Source organism: Nannobrachium achirus (genome assembly GCF_963921795.1).
Source record: "Nannobrachium achirus genome assembly, chromosome: 6".
Taxonomy (NCBI): domain Eukaryota; kingdom Metazoa; phylum Chordata; class Actinopteri; order Myctophiformes; family Myctophidae; genus Nannobrachium; species Nannobrachium achirus.
In genome coordinates, this window is record NC_137815.1 from 27465386 (window position 1) to 27487179 (window position 21794).

The following is a 21794-nucleotide window of genomic DNA, read 5'->3' on the forward strand; positions in this document are numbered from 1 at the left end:
AAGGGTCAAGGGGGAGGTAAGGTTAGGCTACGTTTACTGTTACCATTTTCGAGTAGCCACCTGTAAGTGGCTTTTCAGAGTGATTTTTAAAGGAAGGTAGGGATTTACACTCCTTTTAGTGGTGAGATGAGCCCGAGAAGGAAGGTTAAGCATGCAGGACCCAAATTAGTTTGTTTTTCGGTTGTCTTCAAATTCAACAGGTTGAGAATTACTTTAGAAGCTGTTACTCTGGATGGGGACCCAATGGGTAAATTTACTTGACCCTTGACCCTAAATTTACCCCCATTGATTCTGACCCAAATGCATTTGGGTCCCCATCCAGGGCCTTATTTGGGTCCCCATCCAGGCTCCATGCATCCCCATCCAGAATCAATGGGGGTAAATGTACTATAATACATTTTTTTTTGTCTTAGGAATACGACAAAAAAAAAAAAAAAAAAATATTGAACTCAAGTCTCCATGTGACTAATCAATAGAAAAAAAGTCATTTTGGGGTTGAAGTAGGCCTAACCTCGCGTCACCAGGCTTTCGCATAGGCCTACTCCTTTAAGTACAATTTGGAGTTAGCCTATTTGTACTTTTATTTCTAATTTCCAATACTTTTACTTGTACTCCACTACATATCGGATCGAAAGATTGTAGTAGCCTACATTTATTTCAAAGCTTTAGTTAGTTACTTTGTAGATTTTGATAATTATTACAAAACATACAATAACCACTTAAGCCCAATACATTTTGGCCATTTGAAAATAGCAGATCTGTGAGCTTGTAGATTTACAGATTGTAGATTTTCAAAATATTTTTATACATTTGAAAACTTGACAGAGCAACATTTCTACATTGCAGTATTGATACTTTTACTTTACTATGTAAGAAGTGTGTGAGTACTTTTTCCACCACTGGTTCAGAGGAGGCGGATCTAAAAAAAATAAACGACCCCCACACTTCAGCTGGAGAGACTTGAGAGCTGCTCAATACGACCATTTCTCCCTCAGTCCTCACACACACATTCAGTCTACACTCACACTTTCCCCCCTGAGGTTGAGAGAGCCAGGCTGATCCGTGTGCGCACACTGCGCGCAAAGATACATACATCTACAAGTATTTAGATTGTAAAGCACACCGCAGAGGAATCTATGGACGCAAGGAGGTCGTGATTCAAGGAAAAGATTTTTTTTTTTTTTATATCAGCAAGTTATTATTTGCCACTAAACCCGGTGGAATTAATCTGAAGAAGCCAGCGGAGAACCCACGAGACGTTAGGTAAGACCTGAATACATGTTGCGCTTTGGGCAACTGTGATGTTTTTCTCCACAGCAACGTGATTACATATGCCGTGTGTGATATGTTTTAGCCTATTTATTATTATGATCTGTTTTTCTATCACGTTTTTCTTGCGATTATTCCGGGGAAGGAGCATAAAGAAGCATAGCCTGCCTGTATCTTTGAAACATGATAGTCAACGTGCGTTTTGAATGAAGACACCACACAAGCGATAAGAAAACGGAAAACGACGCGAGTGTTGAATGGCTATCATTATAACTGTCGAACTATTTTCGGTCTATGATCTATGACGGGATCGATTGTTTCCTGTTGGGGGGAAATCAATGGATACCCCCTGGGCGCCAAGCACAGATGTGACCACCTCCAGTCTCTAGACCACCATGTGCCTTGGAGTCGAGTCGGAAGGAGTCAGTTGTCATGTTCATTGTTCTTCACTGGTGTGTGTGTGTGTGTGTGTGTGTGTGTGTGTGTGTGTGTGTGTGTGTGTGTGTGTGTGTGTGTGTGTGTGTGTGTGGCAGGCATCATTGATGATATGGGTTGCTCAAGTGAATTGCAACCTTTGTCATTTCTAGGACCCCCAGTTTGACATCATGCATTAGGCTATACGGACCCCATGATAAATCATTGTTTAAACCACTGGAACCCCATTATACTGTAAAATACTCAGTGTTTAACTCTGAGAGGGTGCAAATGGAAGGTTCCATTTGAGGGGGTCCAGTTGGTTCCCTGGACCAGGCGTTGAGAAACATTGGCCTAATCCTCTTTATTTGATAGGACATCTATTAGGTCTATACACTTAATATAAGCAATTTTTGAAAGAACTGCAAATAGAGCAAACCATTTTAGCCATTAGTCTATTTTGGAGCTTACTGGAACTAAGCACGTTTCTTATGCATAATGATTAATGATGCCTTTGGCCTACTAAAATAGAGCAAGCGGCAGCTTCTTCTCCATGGCTTGGATTTGTTCATTTGATTTTTGATCTGTGGGGAAATGGTTATGTTGGTGTGTTTTGAATTGGCCAGAGTTGCATGAAAGCACATTTTATTTATTAGAATGTTTGTATTGCATGTACTGCATGCATCATTAATGATATATAACAGAAACCATTGGAATTCGTAATTTAAGAAGTGTTATAAGCAAGTATGCTGAGGAGTGATACAGTATCTGATTGATATTTGATTGAGTCTAAACATTTCATTCAACATTCTTTTAGCATAGTATTGTGTGTTTTGATGAATTGATCACAGGACCGAAATGGAAACAAGCCATAGGCCATAAGCCAACGTCCTTTTAGCAGACCTTGTACTTCCCTGTACCCTGTCTTTGCAAACTTGTAATGTATTCAATCAATCAGAAGTACAGTATCAATGCATTCGGACCCTTTATAGGGATAAATACATTGTGTCAAGCGCATGGATTCTTCCACTGTGCAATGTGCAACAGATGGGAGTGGCACTGTTGAGAGGGATGCTTTACATGAGTGTGATCGCTCCACATGTGGCTCAGGCATGCACCGAGAGTACCAAGAAAGATGATGTGTAACCGTGTTTGTGTGTGTGTGGGCGGGTGGGTGGTGCTACGTTTTTGACTTTGGCCTCTATCTAAACACCAACACTACCCTACAAGGGAAGGGCATCATGTCAGGTTCACAAGGGTGTTGGGCTACGGGTTAGATAAGCAAGAGAAGGAGTCATTGACCCCCAACTAGGGGCAGATCAAAGCCAGCTGACCAGGAGGGGATCGGGGACAGGTGGATGCAGGGACGTGCTGGGCCCCTGATTCAGCCAGGGAAAAAGAGTTGGAGAGGCCCTCATTGCGCGCTATAGAGAGAGATCTCTCTCTATAGCGCTGCTGCTACTCAAAGATTTGCCATTTCAGATCATGACAATTGACAAGCCAGTGGGCCAATTACATGAGTTATATTTCGTCGTTGTCGGGTGGAAACCTTGTATGTCCAAAACCGTTTGTTTTGTATTTATCATTTAAAAAAATAACTAAACTAGTGAAAACAGCCGATCTACAAGCACACAACGCCTCACGGTGCGAGGCGTTGTGTGATCTGCTGTTTTCACTACTTTTGTGCGACATGATGAAGCAGGGCTTTGCTTTGTGAAAAAAATTACACATTTGAAACTTGGAGATACAAGGTTTCTGCCCGACAGTGACGATTTACTTTGTTGGCAAAAATGGAACGAAGGCCGACATTTTATTTGTAATTTTTTCCTAATGGCCGGCCTGGACCGGCCGGGAATGAACCGGCCGTTCGGGAGTTGTCCCGCTTTTCCCAATGGCCAGCACGTCCCTGGGTGGATGGGTGGCTAGATGGGGCCCTCTAGCTAGCATGGGAAACACGGGGGAAACAGCCAGCTGTGGTCATCTGTCAGAAGTACAGGTCTGAGTGTGAATATATCTGTACTGTAGCATTAGAGTCGGGGCAGTGTTAAGTGTCAAGTACTGCAGAGTTTATTATTATCATTCCGCCCCCTCCCCTGCCCCCCGCAGGGCTGCAAATAAGCATGGAGGTTGGACCTGACCTTGCCATGTGCCTCTGTGTTCTATTTACGCGTTTTATTTAAGTCTTCGGAAGGTCGGTGTCTCTCTGCCTTTGTTGATGTCATTGTTTCTGCCACTGTTGGAATCTCCGACTGGTAGTGGGTTTGGCAGCCCGGTAAGGCTGTGCCAGACGCCGAAATTAGCTGATCTACAAGCTCACAAAACGAGGCATCACAGTCCACGACACGTTGCGACCTCGTAGATGGGCTATTTTCCTAGACAACTATGTATTACTTTTCAGTGTCAATGACACAGACAAGGAGTGAACTAATGCATCTGTCCCAACGGAAGGGAAACTAAAGTGTCAGTTCAGCTCAAATTGTTTTATTAATAGGCTGATACGGTATGTTATCACTACAGTGGGGAAATGTCATTGCAAAATGAGAGCCAAAGTTCCATGTTATGTGGCAGATATCTCATGTCACCTGCAACCTTTGGAAATGCTGTCGCTTCTCATGTGATCTGATTTGTTTCTTCTATAAACACGCTGTACAGTAGCTACACTGACAGACTAACAACAAAAATATTGGCACACATGCCAACAAATGTTAGCCTCTTGACTGTTTTCAGTGCAGTTCAAGGCAGTGGAATATGGGACTTTTGGGGGAGGAAATTTACATTTGATATTGCAGACAGGTTAAGTTACTCTTCTAGTGGGATATAAAATTGCTCATATTGATTTGTAGGCTATTTCATTATTTATGTTTTCTGTTTTTCCTTACTCACATTTGTTCCTTACAAAAGACACTTTTGATTCTACCGGAATCAATAGAATAGTACACTCAGGTGTACTATGGCATACTATGGCACTGGTTCTCAACGTGGGGTCCAGGGACCCCCAGGGGTCATTTACTGGGTATGAGGGTGTCCTCGGCTACACGATTGATAGTTAGGAACCGAATAATGGACCCTTATGGGACTGTAACAAGTCCCGTAACAAATTGAGGATTTTACAGTAGAGTTTGGAGTCCCAGAGATTTAAAATGTATCAAATGGGGGTCCGTGGCGTAATCCTAATGCATATAAAACTGGGGCTCTGCGAAATGAACAAGGTCGAGAACCACCGTGCCACAGTTTCCAGCGAGTTTATAAGGGGTGGTTCCCCCCTCAGCTGCAGTTTGATCCTGTGCTGTTCTTTGTCTCTGCTTTTCACCTTCTATTACATGTTTACAGTTTACACGCATGCATGTGCGTAGACCCACAGGCGTGCTGTGCCCTGCGGGGACCTCCCACTGTGCTGCATCACAGCATGAGGCAGGAATAGCAGTCACGTTTCGCCAGGCTGTCATCAGTGTCATCCTTTGTATTGAACTGATTGGCCATGATAGCGATCCCCAACCTGTGGTCCGGGGCCCACTGCTGGGCTGTTAGTATATTGCAATTGCAAATAACTGGGCAATACACAAATATTTTTAAATAATATAATAACATGTGAAAAAAGGTGTATTTCCTTTAAAACCTTGAAAATGTTGTTTTCATTAGTCTTGCTTTGGAAATGCACATGGCTCATCACAAACACTTGCTGGCCTGTTTCTTTTTCTTTTTTCTTTCTTTAAATAAATAAATGCACATTAGCAACTCATTATAATTGTGGTTTTATTAGAAATTCTGAATACACATTTGCTTATTATAACTGTTGCTAGCAGAACAAGAGTTATTTTCAACACATTCATATTGCAAAATGTGAATTTGGCTTAAAACTCACTGCGTTGGAGAAAATACTAAAGCAATAATAAGCCACAAGAGGCGAGTGGTTACTGGGGTATTATACACTGGCTGAGAGGCGTTGGGAAACACGAAGCGTCAGCTGAGTGTTTCCGATAAAAAAACGTAATCGAGTGAAGGCGGACACTCAATCATGGCTCTTTTTTTCTTCAACATTGATTTGATTATTTAACCATACAATGAATAAAGAAAATGTAGGGCTTGTAGATCTGGTAGGCATATTTTTATTATTGGATTTTCTTTTTTAAAGTAGAACAATCTTTTTGAACATTTCTGAAATGTTTTGAAATATTTTTTTACCCACTTTGAACTTTTTGCCTATAATGACATGCCCAAGGTATAACAATAGCAATAGTAATTTGGGCTTTAAGTAACAGCAAGAGGTGGAGCTGCCTTATCAAATTAACGTGTTCCAATTCTGAGTTATGCTTGGAAGGGACCTCACATTTGACCGTTTTTATATCTTTTAACATTTCTGGAAAGAAACCATCCCCGTTCCTGTGGAGAACATTTGGCAAAAATAGCTGTCTACATGCTCACAAAGCATCCCTTTGCACCGCGTTGTGAGCTTGTAGATAAACTATTTTCTGATGGAGGGGGGGGGGGGGGAAGGACAGACCTAGTATAGAGCCCTAGGGGAACTCGGTCAACTAAGTACAGTATCTATATAGGGTTTAAGTAGTTACCGATAAATGTGTAATTTGTTAGTTTCTGTTTGACTCAAATAACCTATGTACATACTGATATTGACAACTGAATTCCCCCGTGGGATCAATAAAGGTCTATCTATCTATCTGTCTGTCATTCTATTTCAAAATCTGGTCATTGAGCAATGACAATGACATGAGTGTCATTGATCTAATTCTAAGCCTTATAGGTACAGGTTGACTTGAGTTCATTTTTGGATGTTAACTAAGGCTACCCTGCTACACTATAGTGAGGTTTTGAATCGATGACAACCTGTATTTGGTAAGCGTGTCCTTACATTAACATCACTACATCCAAGTTGACTCATGACTTTTTAGTTTGTTTGGCTTGAAATGTTTGCTCACAAAGAGGCTATAGAAATAGCAAATGTTGATTCCAGAGCAATTATTACCCCTTCTTCTGACTATAGGGTTGCAGCGTTTAGCAGATTTAGCTATTGACCGCAATTCAAAACATCATGCTTACCATAGACGTGTTAATTGTTACTACATCCTTATATACAATTTAGAAGTTAGCCACTCCCTGAGAAGTTAATCACGCCCTGTGTACTGTATCCCGCTGCTACACTGCAGCTATGTTAGCACAGACCCACGGCCCAATTCCCAAAACCATTTAACCGACAGCACAATCATACCTCTCGCTTTTGGACCGTCGCTATTTATTGTCTCTTTATGCATTCTTTTACCTTCTTTGCCCCGCTTTTCTGCCTCAGCCTTCTTTTTTCAACAAAGAAATCATATGGGGAAATATAATAAAACCTATATTTTATAAATACTCTTATGATTTTATACTTTGTGTTATGGAATACATTTGTGCACAACATCCTCATCGGGACATTTTACCACCAAATTCTATAATCATTGCATCCCTACCGCTAACTAGCCAAATACTTAACTGTTTTTATTTTTATTTTCATTTTGTGAAGCACTTCGTAAGTAACATTGGTAAGAAAGGCGCTATATAGCCTTTCATTATAACCCAGACAGTCTAAAAGTTCATCCTTTGTGCAAGATTTCAACAAGCAAACAACACTTTTGTGTGTGTGACATGTTGACTTAACAGAGTGAAAGCGTTCATAGCTACTGTGGGCCACGGTGGAGAGAATGTTTGGGTCAAGTGCCTGTCACACTATCACAGGACACAACCACATGTCCCTCATGCACTGTGGGCACGTGGGTGGATAAACTGGCACTGCCAGGCTCTCTCTTGCTCTCTTGGCTGAACCTCGTGCCTGTTCTGGACACACTGGACTGGGCACGCTCTCTTTTTCATGTGCCCAGGCCACCACGGGCCACCACCCTGCTACCACCACCACCACCACCACCACCCCTGTCCCCACGCCACGTGCCTTGTGCTGCTGCTAACCACCTCTAAGTCAGTGGTTCAACCTTTTCAGGCCCCCAAAATAACCATATTATAACTGGGGATCCCCCCACCCTGACGAGCACTGAGAGTTGAGGCATCACATTTTGTATAACATGGTTATATTGTGAAAATAGCAGATCTACATGCTCACAACGCCTTGCGTTGCGAGGCGTTGTGAGCAATTTTCACAATTTCTGCCTCTAATATTTGACTGTTCGGCCAATGTTTCATTTGTCATTTTAGAGGTATTTAAAGTCCTTAAATTGTCACTTTAGAAATAGGCATGTACCCTCTATACACTTAAAACCTTATGTTGGATTGTTTACTGTTGAGTGAGAAAACAATGTTGCACAAGAAGTTAATCATCAGGGGACCTGATAATAATTTGGGGGGGTCCCGACCCACAGGTTGAGAACCACTGCTCTAAGTGACAGAAGATTAACCACTTAAACCCCTCTATTCTTGGTCAAACGGACCTGAGTTGCAACTGCACTTGGTACACTCTTTTTTCTGCTACACCAACTTTGCCAAAAATAGCTGATCTACAATCTCACAACTCGTCGCCGATCTGCAGTTTTTGGCAAACGCTCCTGATGATGCGAGTAACTATTAGCATATTAGTTCAATAGCAGATTAAGAAAGCATAAACGCCTCGCAGCTTGAAGGTCCTGGGTTCAATTCCCGCTGGGGACGCTGTTGGTGCTGTATGGGGCGTGTTCTCTTCCCCGTGTCATCATTTCCCATACCCTAGGTGGGGTTGGCAAAAGGGCCTTATCAGTTATCCAATCATACTGTAACACAGAGGTTCCCAAACCTTTTAGCTCGAGATCCAAAAGAGAAATGAAGACGTTTGCCCGGGACACAAACTAGTGGAAACAGCAGATCTACAAGCTCACAACGTGTCACTTCGCACCGCGTTGTGAGCTTGTAGATCGGCTATTTTCACTACTAATTAAACATTTGTTTTCTAATTGGAATCTCTTACATTTTTCTTTTATTTATTAATGAAATAATATTAATATTACCTAGACAAATCATTGCATTTCTTCTTTTAATTCATGAAAATCTTGGAATGCTTTTTGAAAAGTTTTTACATAAAAATGTGTACGGGACCCACAAATAGGGTCCCGGCCCAGTGTTTGGGAACCAGTGCTGTAACATATACAACATAGCATAATGTTACGAATATGCATAAAAAACCTGGCAGTAGTATGTAAATTCAGTGGTTTTGCCACTCTCACATCTGGTCAGGCATTAGATGTCATTCAAGTCCAGTGACCCAGAAAGGGACACAGTCCCACATTATCACTCTCTTGGGCATACATGCCAAATCTGTTGCTCAACACAGTGTCCCACACTGGACTCATGTCAGTAGAGTGTAAGGTGACCCGCATTGTTCTTATAGCTTATAGAAGTGCTAATGGACATAGCAATTTGGAATATACCGGTAGATAGCCTATATTTAACAAAGTAATTAACACAATAATTACACTTCAAGGCTTTAATTTATGAATTTACTAATCTACTAATTCAATCGAGCAATTCCAGAATGTCACTTGATGACATGACAGGTCATGGCAATATATGTCTAAAATGTACTTGAACAACATGATGAGTATTGTTTTAAGGTGGTCTTTCACTACGGGCATCTAATCACCATAAACATTAGAACCTGGAAGGAACGTTCTGCTCCTTTAATTCCATAAACTGGTTGTTCCTGATATGTAAACAGCAGGGCTGCATCTAAAATAATTCATCCACTATGTTTGTGTATAACTATATTGTTCTCCATTGTATTTTTTGTAATAATAGTATGATGTTGCGAGACCCGAAACACCCGTCGACCCCAGGCTACATCACTGATGATACGTCCCAGTTGCATCCTTGTGATGTTTTCTTTTCATTATTAGTTCTATTTATAGTGGCTCATAGGAATAGACTATGTGACAACCAGGAATAGTTTGGTGACCACCGGAGACTCGGTTGACGGCCGGAATGTAGACGGCACCCGGGAGCAGGTTGGGTTAGCGCCCCAGCCTGTGTCTTCCGTGAGGAAGAAGCCCAACAAATCCACGGTGAGGCCTTTAGGAGGGCCATTCAACTGCAGCGGCTGAATGGAATGTTTGGATTGGGGTCTGGTGCAACGCACAGGTTCTGAACCTGGTGAGAGCAGGAGAGGACCTGGTGAGACGTAGGAGGAGCCCGGCCAGGAGTCAACCCATAGAGCCTAGTTCTTCCACGCGCCAGAATAGTACCCCCAATCCCGGCAGAGTAGTTCCGGTGCAGCACATTGAGTGACCCTGTCTTTCCCTAATAGGACTGATCGTGGATAGCTACTGGGACGTAAGTCGGGACTTGATCAACCCCGGCTGGGTCACCTGGGCGAGGGTGTATGATGTTGCGAGACCCGAAACACCCGTCGACCCCAGGCTACATCACTGATGATACGTCCCAGTTGCATCCTTGTGATGTTTTTTTTCATTAGGCATGAACACTGCTATTCACTTGAATTTTTTTTGACAATTTTTAAAACTATATTTTTATAGTTATGGTTATAGTTATAGTTCTCAGTGTGAATGGCCCTTTAGTCATTATGCCAAATAATCCGTTGTTGTTACTGCTAACATATCTGCATTACCACCACCTACTTGTCTCTTTACAACACTACTATTCCCTACTTATAAATTGAAAACGTGAGTCACCAATAATGCCATCCCTCCCCCAAACTCGTTCGCATAGATGCTCGGCGCAGTCGGCTACATTCTAACCCCTATGCTCCACGTGGGTGGACTGGTACATTTTCTCTGCGCCACCCCAAGCGCCAAGTTTGTGTCAGCCCTACTGATTCATTATGTTAACTGTAAAAATGGAAGAGTATCCATGATCGCTAATTATATTGGACAGTGCAGCAGGCACGTATTTAGGCTGTGTGGTACTTAGAGTAGCTTAAGAGACATTAACTCTGATGTTAGTGATACTGTAGTTATCTTTAGATGTTACTGAATGATTTATCTTACCTGCATGTCCCGTTTTGAGCTGCATGTGAATGTTTTGGCCAGGTTTTTACCCTTAATCATTTAAATACACAGCACACACCTCCAACACAGTCTGAAACTCTTGTCAATAGATGTGTAAGCCTGCCATGATTAGTGTTTAACTTTGAACACAGCGGTTAACTTGAAACAAGTACTGTACCCCTTAGGGGTCCACTTCACTTGGTTCCTAACAATCAATCTCTTAGCTGGGGGGACCCCTTGGAACCCCCTCAAGTACCCCTGGGGGTCCCCAGCCTGAACCCCACGGTGAGAACTTACAGGCACCATTGCACCTGATACCTATAGTATTGTGACTATTCCAAAAGTCTTCAAATGCTATCTAACTACGCCCCCTGAAAGCCGCGAATGGAAGTTGTCATCTATTTGTCGTTTCATTTATATTTTTGAATTTTCATTTCTGCCAAGCAGCAAGCTATATGCGTGGACTAAGTTGATTTACAGCAGAACATGCATTTCTTCGCCTTTCCGTCGCTTCCTGTATGTATTCCTGTAAGCATCTGAAAAGTGGCAACAGTCTGTGTCCAGAGACTATGGCTTTGATAACTCCCTCTCTTCATAGGGAGTGTCATAACGATGACAGACCCTTGTCTTGTCTTCCCGTACCATATAGTGGGTCTGATTTATAGCAGTCTGATTTCTTTTTAAAGCTGTAGTGGGGATGTGTTACCCTCTCTAGCTGTCTGAATAGCGGCAGTCTTCTCCCCGGAAACGCATCACAATACACCTTTGTTCTTCACCACTCAGTACTGTATGGCTCTGAGATCACACTGGGAAATGGTAAAGTGGTCATCATTGTCACCGGGGTGGACAGTGAATTGATGCTTTACAAAAGAGATGTCTTTAATGTTTTGATGTCTTAATCAGCTGTTAAGTTGTTTCACCTCCAGACCTAAAAGATACATTTGGTATTGTCTAACTGGACCCAAACGTACAAAAATGCATTATGAATTAATCATTTAAAGGAGTAGTTCACCCTCAACATGACTTTCTTTTTTCTATCTATTACTCACCCCATGGCGACTTGAATTCAATAATATTTGTACCCCCATTGATTCCGGATGGAGGCACAAATGCCTTTTTTTTTCGTCCGTCACCCCTCATGTCACGCTCCATATATAATATGGCCAAGATCCCTGATGTCTTCAATATTAAGCTCATATCTGAGAATGCCCATATATGGACATATTGTGTCAGTCTCATGATTAACCAGTGTGGTTGTCACACTTGCAAATTAATTCCGTCCTTGTCCCTTTTATGTCCATATTCAATTCAATCTTTATTTCAGACCCAGGGAGATCCATATCCCTGATGTCATCAATATTAAGACCATATCAGGGATCTCTGTTGTTTTGGCGCTTCTCGCCCTTAGGGCATCTTACTGGTTATATAATCAAATTATAGTCTTAGGAATGCGACAAATCTTTTTTTTTTTTTTTTTTTTTTTTTTATGTAACAAGTGCCAAAACCGAAAAAGTTCGGTTTTTTAAAACGTATTAAGGAATGCCAAAACCGAATAAATTCGTTTAAAAAAAAAAAAAAAAAAAAAAAAATTTTTTTTTTTTGAAATTTAAAAAAAAAAAATTTTTTTTGGACCCCATCAAATCTAGTGAACATGATTTCAATCGCGATTTTGCATGTTCCACCCCCATACAACCCCCATACAACTCAGGTAGCAGACCTCCAAGCTCACAACAGTGTAAAACATAATGGCTATTATCTCAAGAATGCCTGAACGGATTTCCAATCGTTTTTTTTTGTTTGAAAGCTGTGAACAAACTGCACAAATCCACCCCAATGCAATCCAGGATTGCATTGGATTTTTTAGAGCTCATTCTTCTCTGTTTTTTTCCCATGCATGAGGTGTGCAAGGGTTAATCATGGCTAAGTTGACGAAAATAAGGCTTCTAAAATGCTTGGTAGCCAATAGCTAACTTCAAGCTAACTTCATCCTCTTCCTGTACATGCACAAAGGAAAGTGTCCAGGCAAGTCATGGCTGCAGGGCTTCTGCATATACCAGCATATCTCTATGGGATTTTCTCTGGCACCTGGGGCACCCTCTAGTGGTGAACGGGTGGCACTAAAAGAGTTAAGTCTCCATGGGGTGAGTAATTGATAGGGAAATAAAAGTAATTTTGAGGGTGAACTACTCCTTTAAGTCCTATTAAAAATATTGAAAGCAGCCAATCTACAACTCACAACATGTCACAAATTATGACACATTGTGAGCTTGCAGATCTGTTTAGTTCTCTATTTCTGAACATTTTCGAAATGTTCAGAAATGTTTAATTCTTTTTATTTTCATAAATCAATACATAATATAAATGGGACAGTTACTGGCCACCCACCATCCACTATGTTTGTGAAACACTGACCTAAATCTTTTGTCCTTCATTCCTTAGCGTACCTGCGCACCATGTCATCTTCAAACCCCTCCCTGCTGTTCATTAGGGGAAGTCCCTGCTGGGACGTATCATTATAGCATTAACCTAATTACTGTTTTACAAACCAGAACTTTCTCTGTAATTCGGGGGTTCCTTGTTATGAGGGACTTGTCCTTGCTTTGTTTTATCACCTAGTTCTGTTTGATTCACAGATGATTTGTTGGGAGGCTTTCCAGTTTATTTTTTGTTTTTTTGGGGGGTGGGGGAATATGTGATTGTTTTCATTTATTTATTTTTGGAAGGTTATGACCTTTTGGCAAGACCCCCAACACACACACACACACACACACACCCTGACGAGCAAGAGTTGAGGCATTACATTTTGTATACTACGGTTCTATTGTGAAAATAGCAGATCTACATGCGATCGGCTATTTTCACAATTTCTGCCTCTAATATTTGACAATTTGGCCAATGTTTAATTTGTCATTTTAGAGGTATTAAAAAGCCCTTTTTAAGCTAATCAAGCACATTAAGCTAATCATCTAGGGACCCCCCAAAATAATTTTGGGACCCCCGTGGGGGTCCCGACCCACAGGTTGAGAACCACAGACCTAGGGTACAGTACAGAGATAGTCAGGCATCTCTGTACTGTACTTCAGTAGGCCTATGTGTTTTTTGGAAGCGTGTGCCTGTGACCTCACACACAGCTCAGTGGCCTTAGGGTTAGAGTGGTTGCCCATAGACTGGGAGGTGTGGGTTCAATCCCTGCTGAGTCATACCAACGACTTTAAATATTGTAGCTCGCAACACGTTGTGAGCTTGTAGATCAGAGTTGCTTTCTAGTCATGCAGTGATATTAATAGAATAGAATTTGTACTTTTGAATACGGAAGTATTTTAAAAGCATGTGCATTTTAATACTAACGTATTTTTACTCACATTATGAAAACCGGAAAAGCATCTGTGTCATTTTTGATTTTTGTGTTGACTATTAAAAAATAGCAGATCTACAAGTTCACAGTGCGTCACTTGAACATTTTGAAACTTTAAAGTGTGAGATCTGCTGAGTTAGAGGGCATTCGTAGAATCGGACTCAGGTCTTAATGGGTTAAATCAAGTACAAGTTTGACATGGCAATTTCCGCTGGTGCTTGAGCAATATTTGACCAGGAGTGATCTACAGTTAAGTACTGGGCTTGAGTACCGTGTCCACCACTGGTCTGTAGGCTTGTGCCTAGGGCTGTCACAATTATTACATAATCGTCTAATCGTGATTTTTTGAAATAATCGTGATTATTTTTCATAATCGTCATAATCGTTTCCATGTTGAAAAATGTTAAATATGTGTATATATTTTTAAAAAAAGGCAAAAATAGTGGAAATAGCAGATCTACAAGCTCACAACGCGTCGCGTCGCATCGCGACGCGTTGTGAGCATGTAGATCGGCTATTTCCACTATCAATGTTCTTTTTTAAGCATAAAGTTGTCAAATATGTTAAGTAATTTCTTTGTATATTTAGATTATGTGTCATATCTACCATGTGCAACTTCAAAGCCTAAAAGTCAAACTGAAATGTAATTGTCAACGACCAAAACAAAAGTCATCACACTTCAAATAGACCTTGACCTTTGACACGTGTGCAGTCGGACTTGTTTGCTTTACTTGGTAATGAAGTTCTGGCAAACGACAACGTTGTCATGTCATCCTGTGCTTTATCTCTGCTCAGTGAGAGAGTTCACAGCTAGGGTGTAGGGGGAGTGACTGTGTAAATACTACGATACTACAGATATGATGTCTCTAGACATCATAGCTGCACATTTATTGTGATTCAGATGAGCAAAGTCACAGTATGGCACTACACTGCAAAGATATGTGCATTATGCATTGTATCTCTCTAGGTCGTCCTCAGACGAGCCCTCGCCTCCAGTCATACCGGTTCTCTATACATCCTGCCAGCTCGTTGGTGCTTTGCGCTCCTACGTCTTTCTTGAGTACATCCACGTATGTTAGTGCGGGACGTCCTCGTGACCGGTGCCCATGTGTTGGTTCCCACAGCACCAGTTTACTGGCTGGCAGCTCCTGGTGTCTTTGGCAGTGACATGCAAGTCTCATTCTCCTGGCTGCTATTTTATCGCTCACCCTTAATATTCCAACATACAGATTCGTGTTGGTAACATGTGTACTCTTGCTGATGTTGAGCACTACTACGGTGTAGGGCAGTGACTGTGTAAATACTACAATACTACAGCTATCATAGCTGCACATTTATTATGATTCAGATGAGCAAAGTCACAGTATGGCACTACACTGCGAAGATATGTGCATGATGCATTGTGTGCTTTTTGTCAATGTCGAGGATAAATGAAACCAGTGAAAGTATCTGAAGATTTATGTTAGGGATGTGCGGTATAAACAACAAGATAGTATCTTTGCTTTTTTTGCTGTTGCACTCAAATCCGTTTTTATTTTTTACTTTGATTTTGTTGTTTTGATTTTGTATTGCAGTTTTGCACAATACCATAAGAGCAGCTCTGCAGTTGCCATGGCAATGCCGTACCTCTTCTGAAGCAGTTATATTGAAACGATGAGGACTAATCTATATACCATGATATATACCGTTACCATCCGTTACAAAGTATGCCGTGATATACATTTTGGCCATTGGTTGTTCATTATTTATATTGATTATTTTCACTGACAATCACTGTCAGTCATTTCTTTGCATATTACAGTAATATGCTTTGCCAAAAAAAAAAAAAAAAGGCAAACATAATGAGAAATATAATTTGCATGACAATGAATGGTCAGCTATAATTTCATGATGGTGACAGCCCCCTACTCTCTCTCACCCTAGAGATACACAAGACTGGAAGGAAAGATCTGTGTGACTGACAGCTGCGACCATGGAGCCCGCCCAATCAGAAATGAGCATCTTGACCAATGGGAAGAGACAAGATTCAGTGGACGACTGTATGAGCGTACCAATGAAGATGCTGCCGGAGGACGATCAGTGAGTGTAACCATGACAACAAACACACTACAGTACATACAGGCAGTGGCATTTTAACCCATTAAGACCTGGAATTATTTTATACTTTAGCTATTGAAAAATAGCAGATATACAAGATCATAGCGTGGCAACCGAGTGCCGCACTGCAAGCTTGTAGATTTGCTATTTTTGAAAAATCTTGTGTGCAAATCTTTTGTCATTTTCAAAGCAAACCTTTGTAACTCAAATCTTTGAGTTTGAACAACTAACAGAAACATACGTTTTTCAAAATCCTTAGAAGGATTTAGAAGAGATTTATAGAATCTGGTCAAAAATATTCAAAGACCTTTTGCTATTTTTTTATTAAAGCGGTTCAAGTCTAACAGGACACAGATACAGGTTAACCCAGCATGCGTACTGTAGCTTGCATGTAGCATGTTGCCATGATTGTCACACAGACCGTCAGTGTCTGTGTCATCATCAGTTGGTATTCACTGCACTTCAGTGGATCATTATTTATTCAACGCTATCACTGCCATAACCACTGGTGGAAAGTGCAGTACAAAGTACAACTTTTAGGTGCTTTTATTTTACCTGAGTATTTCCAGTTCTTGAAACGTAATACTCCTTCTCCAGCACTCCAGTACATCTCGGATTCTAATATAGTACTGTTTAACTTAATTTATTTGACAGCTTTCTTTACTAGTTAATTTGCAGATTTAGATGATTCATAATTATATTTGCAATGTATTATATCAAGCTAATCGTTTACCCCTGTTTGTGTTTGGCTTTCTTGTGATGAACGTTCATGTTTTCGATAATAATGAGCGGGATGACAGATGTTAGCATGACGTACAGTAATGACTTCTGATGTTTGTGTTTTCTAACTGCACGTTTTTTGTCTTTGACTCAACCCATGCTCGACCGGATACTTTCTTGCCATACAGCAATGGCACTCAAACAGTCAGGTATGTTTCTAAAGATCTCAACAACGGGTTCTCTGCATCCTAAATGTAATCTGCCATCATTTATTGTATTAGGGTTAGGTTCCAGGGGGAGCCATTACAGGTCTATGACTCTGACAGTGTACATTCTCTGGGCACCTATTTTGCATGGCATCTTATGCCTTATGACTAATCTAATTAGGAAATGTTGTATTATTTGGAAATACTTATTTTTTCAAAATAATAAAGCATGCCTATTAAGATTTGTCATAACTAAGGCATTAGACACTGCACACAATACGGCCCTCTGAGTTTATGGGGATCCGTGGCAAAATACATACCAAACTGTTTGTTGTTTTAATAATCTGTTTAAACAAAATGATTTTGACCAATCTGTATGGTAGATTATGTTGATACAATATAAGCAACACAAATGTGGTGGTTATACTTGGTCTACCTGCTCTTCTATTGAGACTTGATCCTGTAGGCTTGTAGGACCACTGCTGGTTGACAAGTGGTAGGACATAGAAGATACGGGTTGCGTATTTATGCACAGGGGTGGATTATGGACAGTGGCCAGGGGTCTGGTCAAAGGTCAAACATGACACACTTCACAGTGGACACTGGGGTCCAGGGGCCCCTGGAGGTTCAGACTCAGAGGCCCCGGGAGGTCACAGGCCCCTGATCTCTCTGACCTTGAGTTTCACTTTTTTTTTTTTTTACGTCAATGCATGGGTGCATTGTCCCATTGTCAAACTATCAGTGTTGATTTTGTCGACTAAAACTATGACGAAAAATGCTTTTATTTAGACAACTAAATAAAGACTAAATAAAAACTAAGCTGTGATGACTAAAACTAAGACTAAGTAAATATATTGACAATTTCGTCAACAAAATAAAAACTAGACTAAAATGTTGGGGAGGGACTATAGTGGGGAAGAGAGTCATTTTATGTTTGTTTGCTCTCCGGTGTTGAGTGCTGAAAATAGCTGATCTATAAGCTCACAACGCGTTGCAAAGACGCAAACGCAGCGCGTTGTAAGCTTGTAGATCAGCTATTTTCAGCACGCAACCACGTGTACAATCAGTCATTACGATGCCATCAAGGCCAGCCAAAATACATTTTAGTCGACTAAATCAACTGTAGATTTAGTCGCCTAAAATCTTATGATATTCAATCAACTAAAACTAGACTAAAACTAAAACTTTTCAGGTGACTAAATTATGACTACAAATAAATTACATTTTATTCAAAAGACTATGACTAAAACTAAATCAGAATTTGCTGTCAAAAACAACACTGCAAACTATTTGAAAATAGTCTCACGAATGGCCAAAGTTGTGTTATGAGTAAAAATCTCTAAAATGCTAGAGTAGGGTCGATGCCATCAGGCCTGGTTATAGTGTCAGCCGTGTTGTTTTGAGGGCTTCCATGGATGGAGTTGTCCAAGTAGGTAGTAACAACACTTTTCCATGTGTTCTCCAGATTCGATGACCCCGATGGATTGATGGAGTGCGACGAGTTCTTACCCAGTGCCGATGGAAAGAAGCCCATTCGCTTCACGGACGTGAGTGACCAGTATTATTCATACAGAAAATCACCGTTCACAAAAAGATGACTGACTGTTTGGGTTTATGTGCTTTTTAAGATTTGTGTCTTATGTCTTATCATTTTCTTTTTTTTCTTTTCCAGTTTGAGGGCAAAACCTCTTTCGGCATGTCTGTGTTCAACCTGGGCAATGCTATTATGGGCAGTGGTATCCTGGGATTAGCCTACGCCATGGCCAACACTGGCATCCTCCTCTTCTTGTAAGTCAAACACTCATAGCACGTAAACTGGCGATCGTTAGGCAGACATACAGTTGGTGGAGATATCTGAGCCTCTGGCTATGCAAGACTACTGAGGGGCTACAGCAGGGGTGGGCAACTTTGATGATGGAGAGGGCCACTATATTTCCACCTTCACTTCAGAGGGCCACATTGCATATTGCTATCTCATACAAAAGAAGCAGAAATAGCCGATCTACAAGCTCAAAACGCGTCGCAGCGCGACATGTTTTGAGCTTGTAGATCTGCTATTTTTGCTTCTTTTGAATTGGAATCCTGAAATCTAACCTTAATTTCAAATGCATTTAGTTATACTTATGTTAACTTTAAGAACGTAAATACAAATATGTTGGACATAAAAAATACTAACATTTGAATATTACTATACTAGTCATTAAGCTACTAATAGACTTGAGTAAATTCAACCTAGTCATATTTGTATGTTTGGAATTGGAACAGCTGAAATCAATAATATATGATTCTTTTGATATTAACCAGCTGAGGGCCGCATTAAGTGAAGGAGGGGGCCGCATGTGGCCCCCGGGCCGCCAGTTGCCCATGTAGGGGCTACAGCATGAGCAGTAGGCATGCTTACTGCTAACTACTAAACAACCACAGGGTGGAATATGTTAAATACAATGGTCAGAGGAGAGTTGAAAATAGAAACAACCTTTATTGTAGCACCGTGACGTCCTATAAGAGGCACCGTGACGTCCTATAAGAATTCTTTCCCAGCTGCTGCTATGGAGTGAAGTGCCTTGATGGAGCGATTAAGTCCCACTCAGGGGAAGGGCTAGGTGATAAGTGGTGCTAGTAACATGACACATCCTGTACCATGGGCATCAATGTTGCCACATTTTGCGAGAGGAACAAGTAGTCGGAAACAAAGCGCAAAAGACCCGACTCTGTGGCCGCACGATCACACATACAAGGGGGTCCCCAGCAAAATCAGTTTTATTACTTTAAACCCAGCCATAGGGCTATACATTTATTTTGTTTTTGAAAAACTTGGAATATGTTCGAAACAAATCTTGTATGTATATCTCTGTATCTCTGGCACAAAATATTTTCAGATTTCACGGTGGCGCAGTGGTTAGCGCTTCGCCTCACAGCTAGAAGGTTCTGGGTTCGATTCCCGCTGGGGGACACTGTGGGCACTGGGGGCGTGTTCCTCCCTCCACGTCATCAGCGCCCACACCCTAGGTGGGGTTGGCGATAGGGCCTTTCTGTGTGGATTTTGCATGTTCTCCCCGTGTCTCCTAGGGTTGATACCCTCACAAAAACATGCAGTAATCCTGGTCAATGCCTCCCCCTGGCCAGCTGGGGCGCCTGATGGAGGGGAAAGGAACTGGTTGGAATAACGTGTTCCTTCCACACGCTACGTCCAAACCAGGGAAATCCCCACTGTCAGGTGAAAAGAAGCAACTTGGACTCCTCATGCATAGAAGGAAGCATGAGGTCAGTCTGTTGTCTCCCCAGGCGCGGCAGAGGGAGAACAGAGCCCAGGATTACATAGGCAATCGGCACTGGGTGAAAATGGGTTACAAAATCGTGGGATAAAAATTATAGGAAAAAAAAAGTAATACTGTATGTAATATGCATGTGGCCCTCATATGTAAGGGCACACAATGACTAGGGCTCATGGCACTAAGCTTATTCAGCTGATTTCCAACGAGGCAAGGCAATAACCTTCTAATGCGAACGTCAGTGCCTTGCAGAATATTCTGCAAGTCAGGACCCATTGAACAGCAATCTCTCTGTGATTCAGTGGGACTGGAAGGGCGTACACACACCCACCCTGTGATATTTCATAGATACAAAAGAATGTTTTGCATCTCTTAACCCATTAGCCTATCTGAAAAGCATTATTTTATACTTTGGCTGTTAAAAAATAGCAGATCTACAAGCTCATAGTGCGGCACAAAGTGATTTAGCAAATCTTTTAATACATATCTTTTTTTAAAGCAATAGATTTGAACTCAAATCTTTGCTTCTGGCGGGTCCCTGGAACAAAATATTTTGAAATGTGGTTGGCGGCCAAATACATGTCATTTCGGGGGTCCTTGACATGAAAAAAGAAAAGAAAAACACTCACATAGAAACAGGAGTTTTTCAGAAAACCGTTAGGGTTTTGAAGACATTTGTATCAGCCTTAGGTCTTAATGGGTTAAAACTCAGGACATGTTTGGAGGGTTGCGTTCCCAATGTCCTCTGTCCCACCTACGTTTGCAAGGATCCTGGGCTGTAAAGCGTCGGGCCCTGGTCCGTTCAGCGGCAAGAGAGGTCTGGGAAAGGCTGTGGGGTTGGGAATGGGATCCCCCTCTGACCGACCTTCTAGGAATGCTGACCAGGCCGCCCAGTGCTGTGTGACCCAGTGTCCACTGCCTCTGTATAGAAGGACCACACTCTCCACTCTTGGGGTTGAAAGGGTTATGGGAAATGTCCTTTTATCACCTACACAAGTCCTCCCTCAGGAGCTCCATTTGGGTCATTTGGGTTAGACTCGCTATAACACTGAGGACTTCACAGTGTACGAGTAGGATTACTGACCCTCATAACCGGGAGGAATTTTTGATATCCCCTCATGATCGCCTTTCCCTGGTTCATGATGTCAACTATGTGTTATCTCGGTATTGAGCTTCCAAATTATAGTTGCTTATTGCTCATTATTATACTTGCACTTACTGCACGTAGCAGCGTCATATGATGTAAATGTTCAAAACAGCGTTTTCATTTTGAGGATCCCCAGTTTGATTTGCATTAGGGCCAAGGAACCCCTGTTTAGTTTAGTTTTGTTTATTTCGATCCTCATCAACATTATCACAAAACATTTCACACTGTAATACAACAATTCTTTCTGGTTGATCGAAAAGGCTTAGGCTGAAGCTCAAATCTTATTTATGCCTATCCTTGCCTAGATTCACTCCCAATTTCTGCCATAATTTAATCTTCAGA

At 41.4% G+C, this 21794-nt stretch overlaps 1 protein-coding gene across 1 annotated transcript in view; it reads left to right on the forward strand.

Moving 5' to 3' along the window:
- The first annotated feature begins 1004 nt into the window (after positions 1-1004).
- The window catches only part of slc38a3b (solute carrier family 38 member 3b), a 60831-nt gene continuing 40041 nt past the window's right edge, over positions 1005-21794 (forward strand). Inside the window, exons 1-5 of the mRNA XM_080727473.1 lie at positions 1005-1263; positions 15934-16089; positions 17016-17036; positions 18499-18580; positions 18706-18821. Coding sequence (XP_080583599.1) covers positions 15983-16089; positions 17016-17036; positions 18499-18580; positions 18706-18821 — 326 coding nt within the window. The 5' untranslated portion in view covers positions 1005-1263; positions 15934-15982. The remainder of the gene's footprint in view (positions 1264-15933; positions 16090-17015; positions 17037-18498; positions 18581-18705; positions 18822-21794) is intronic.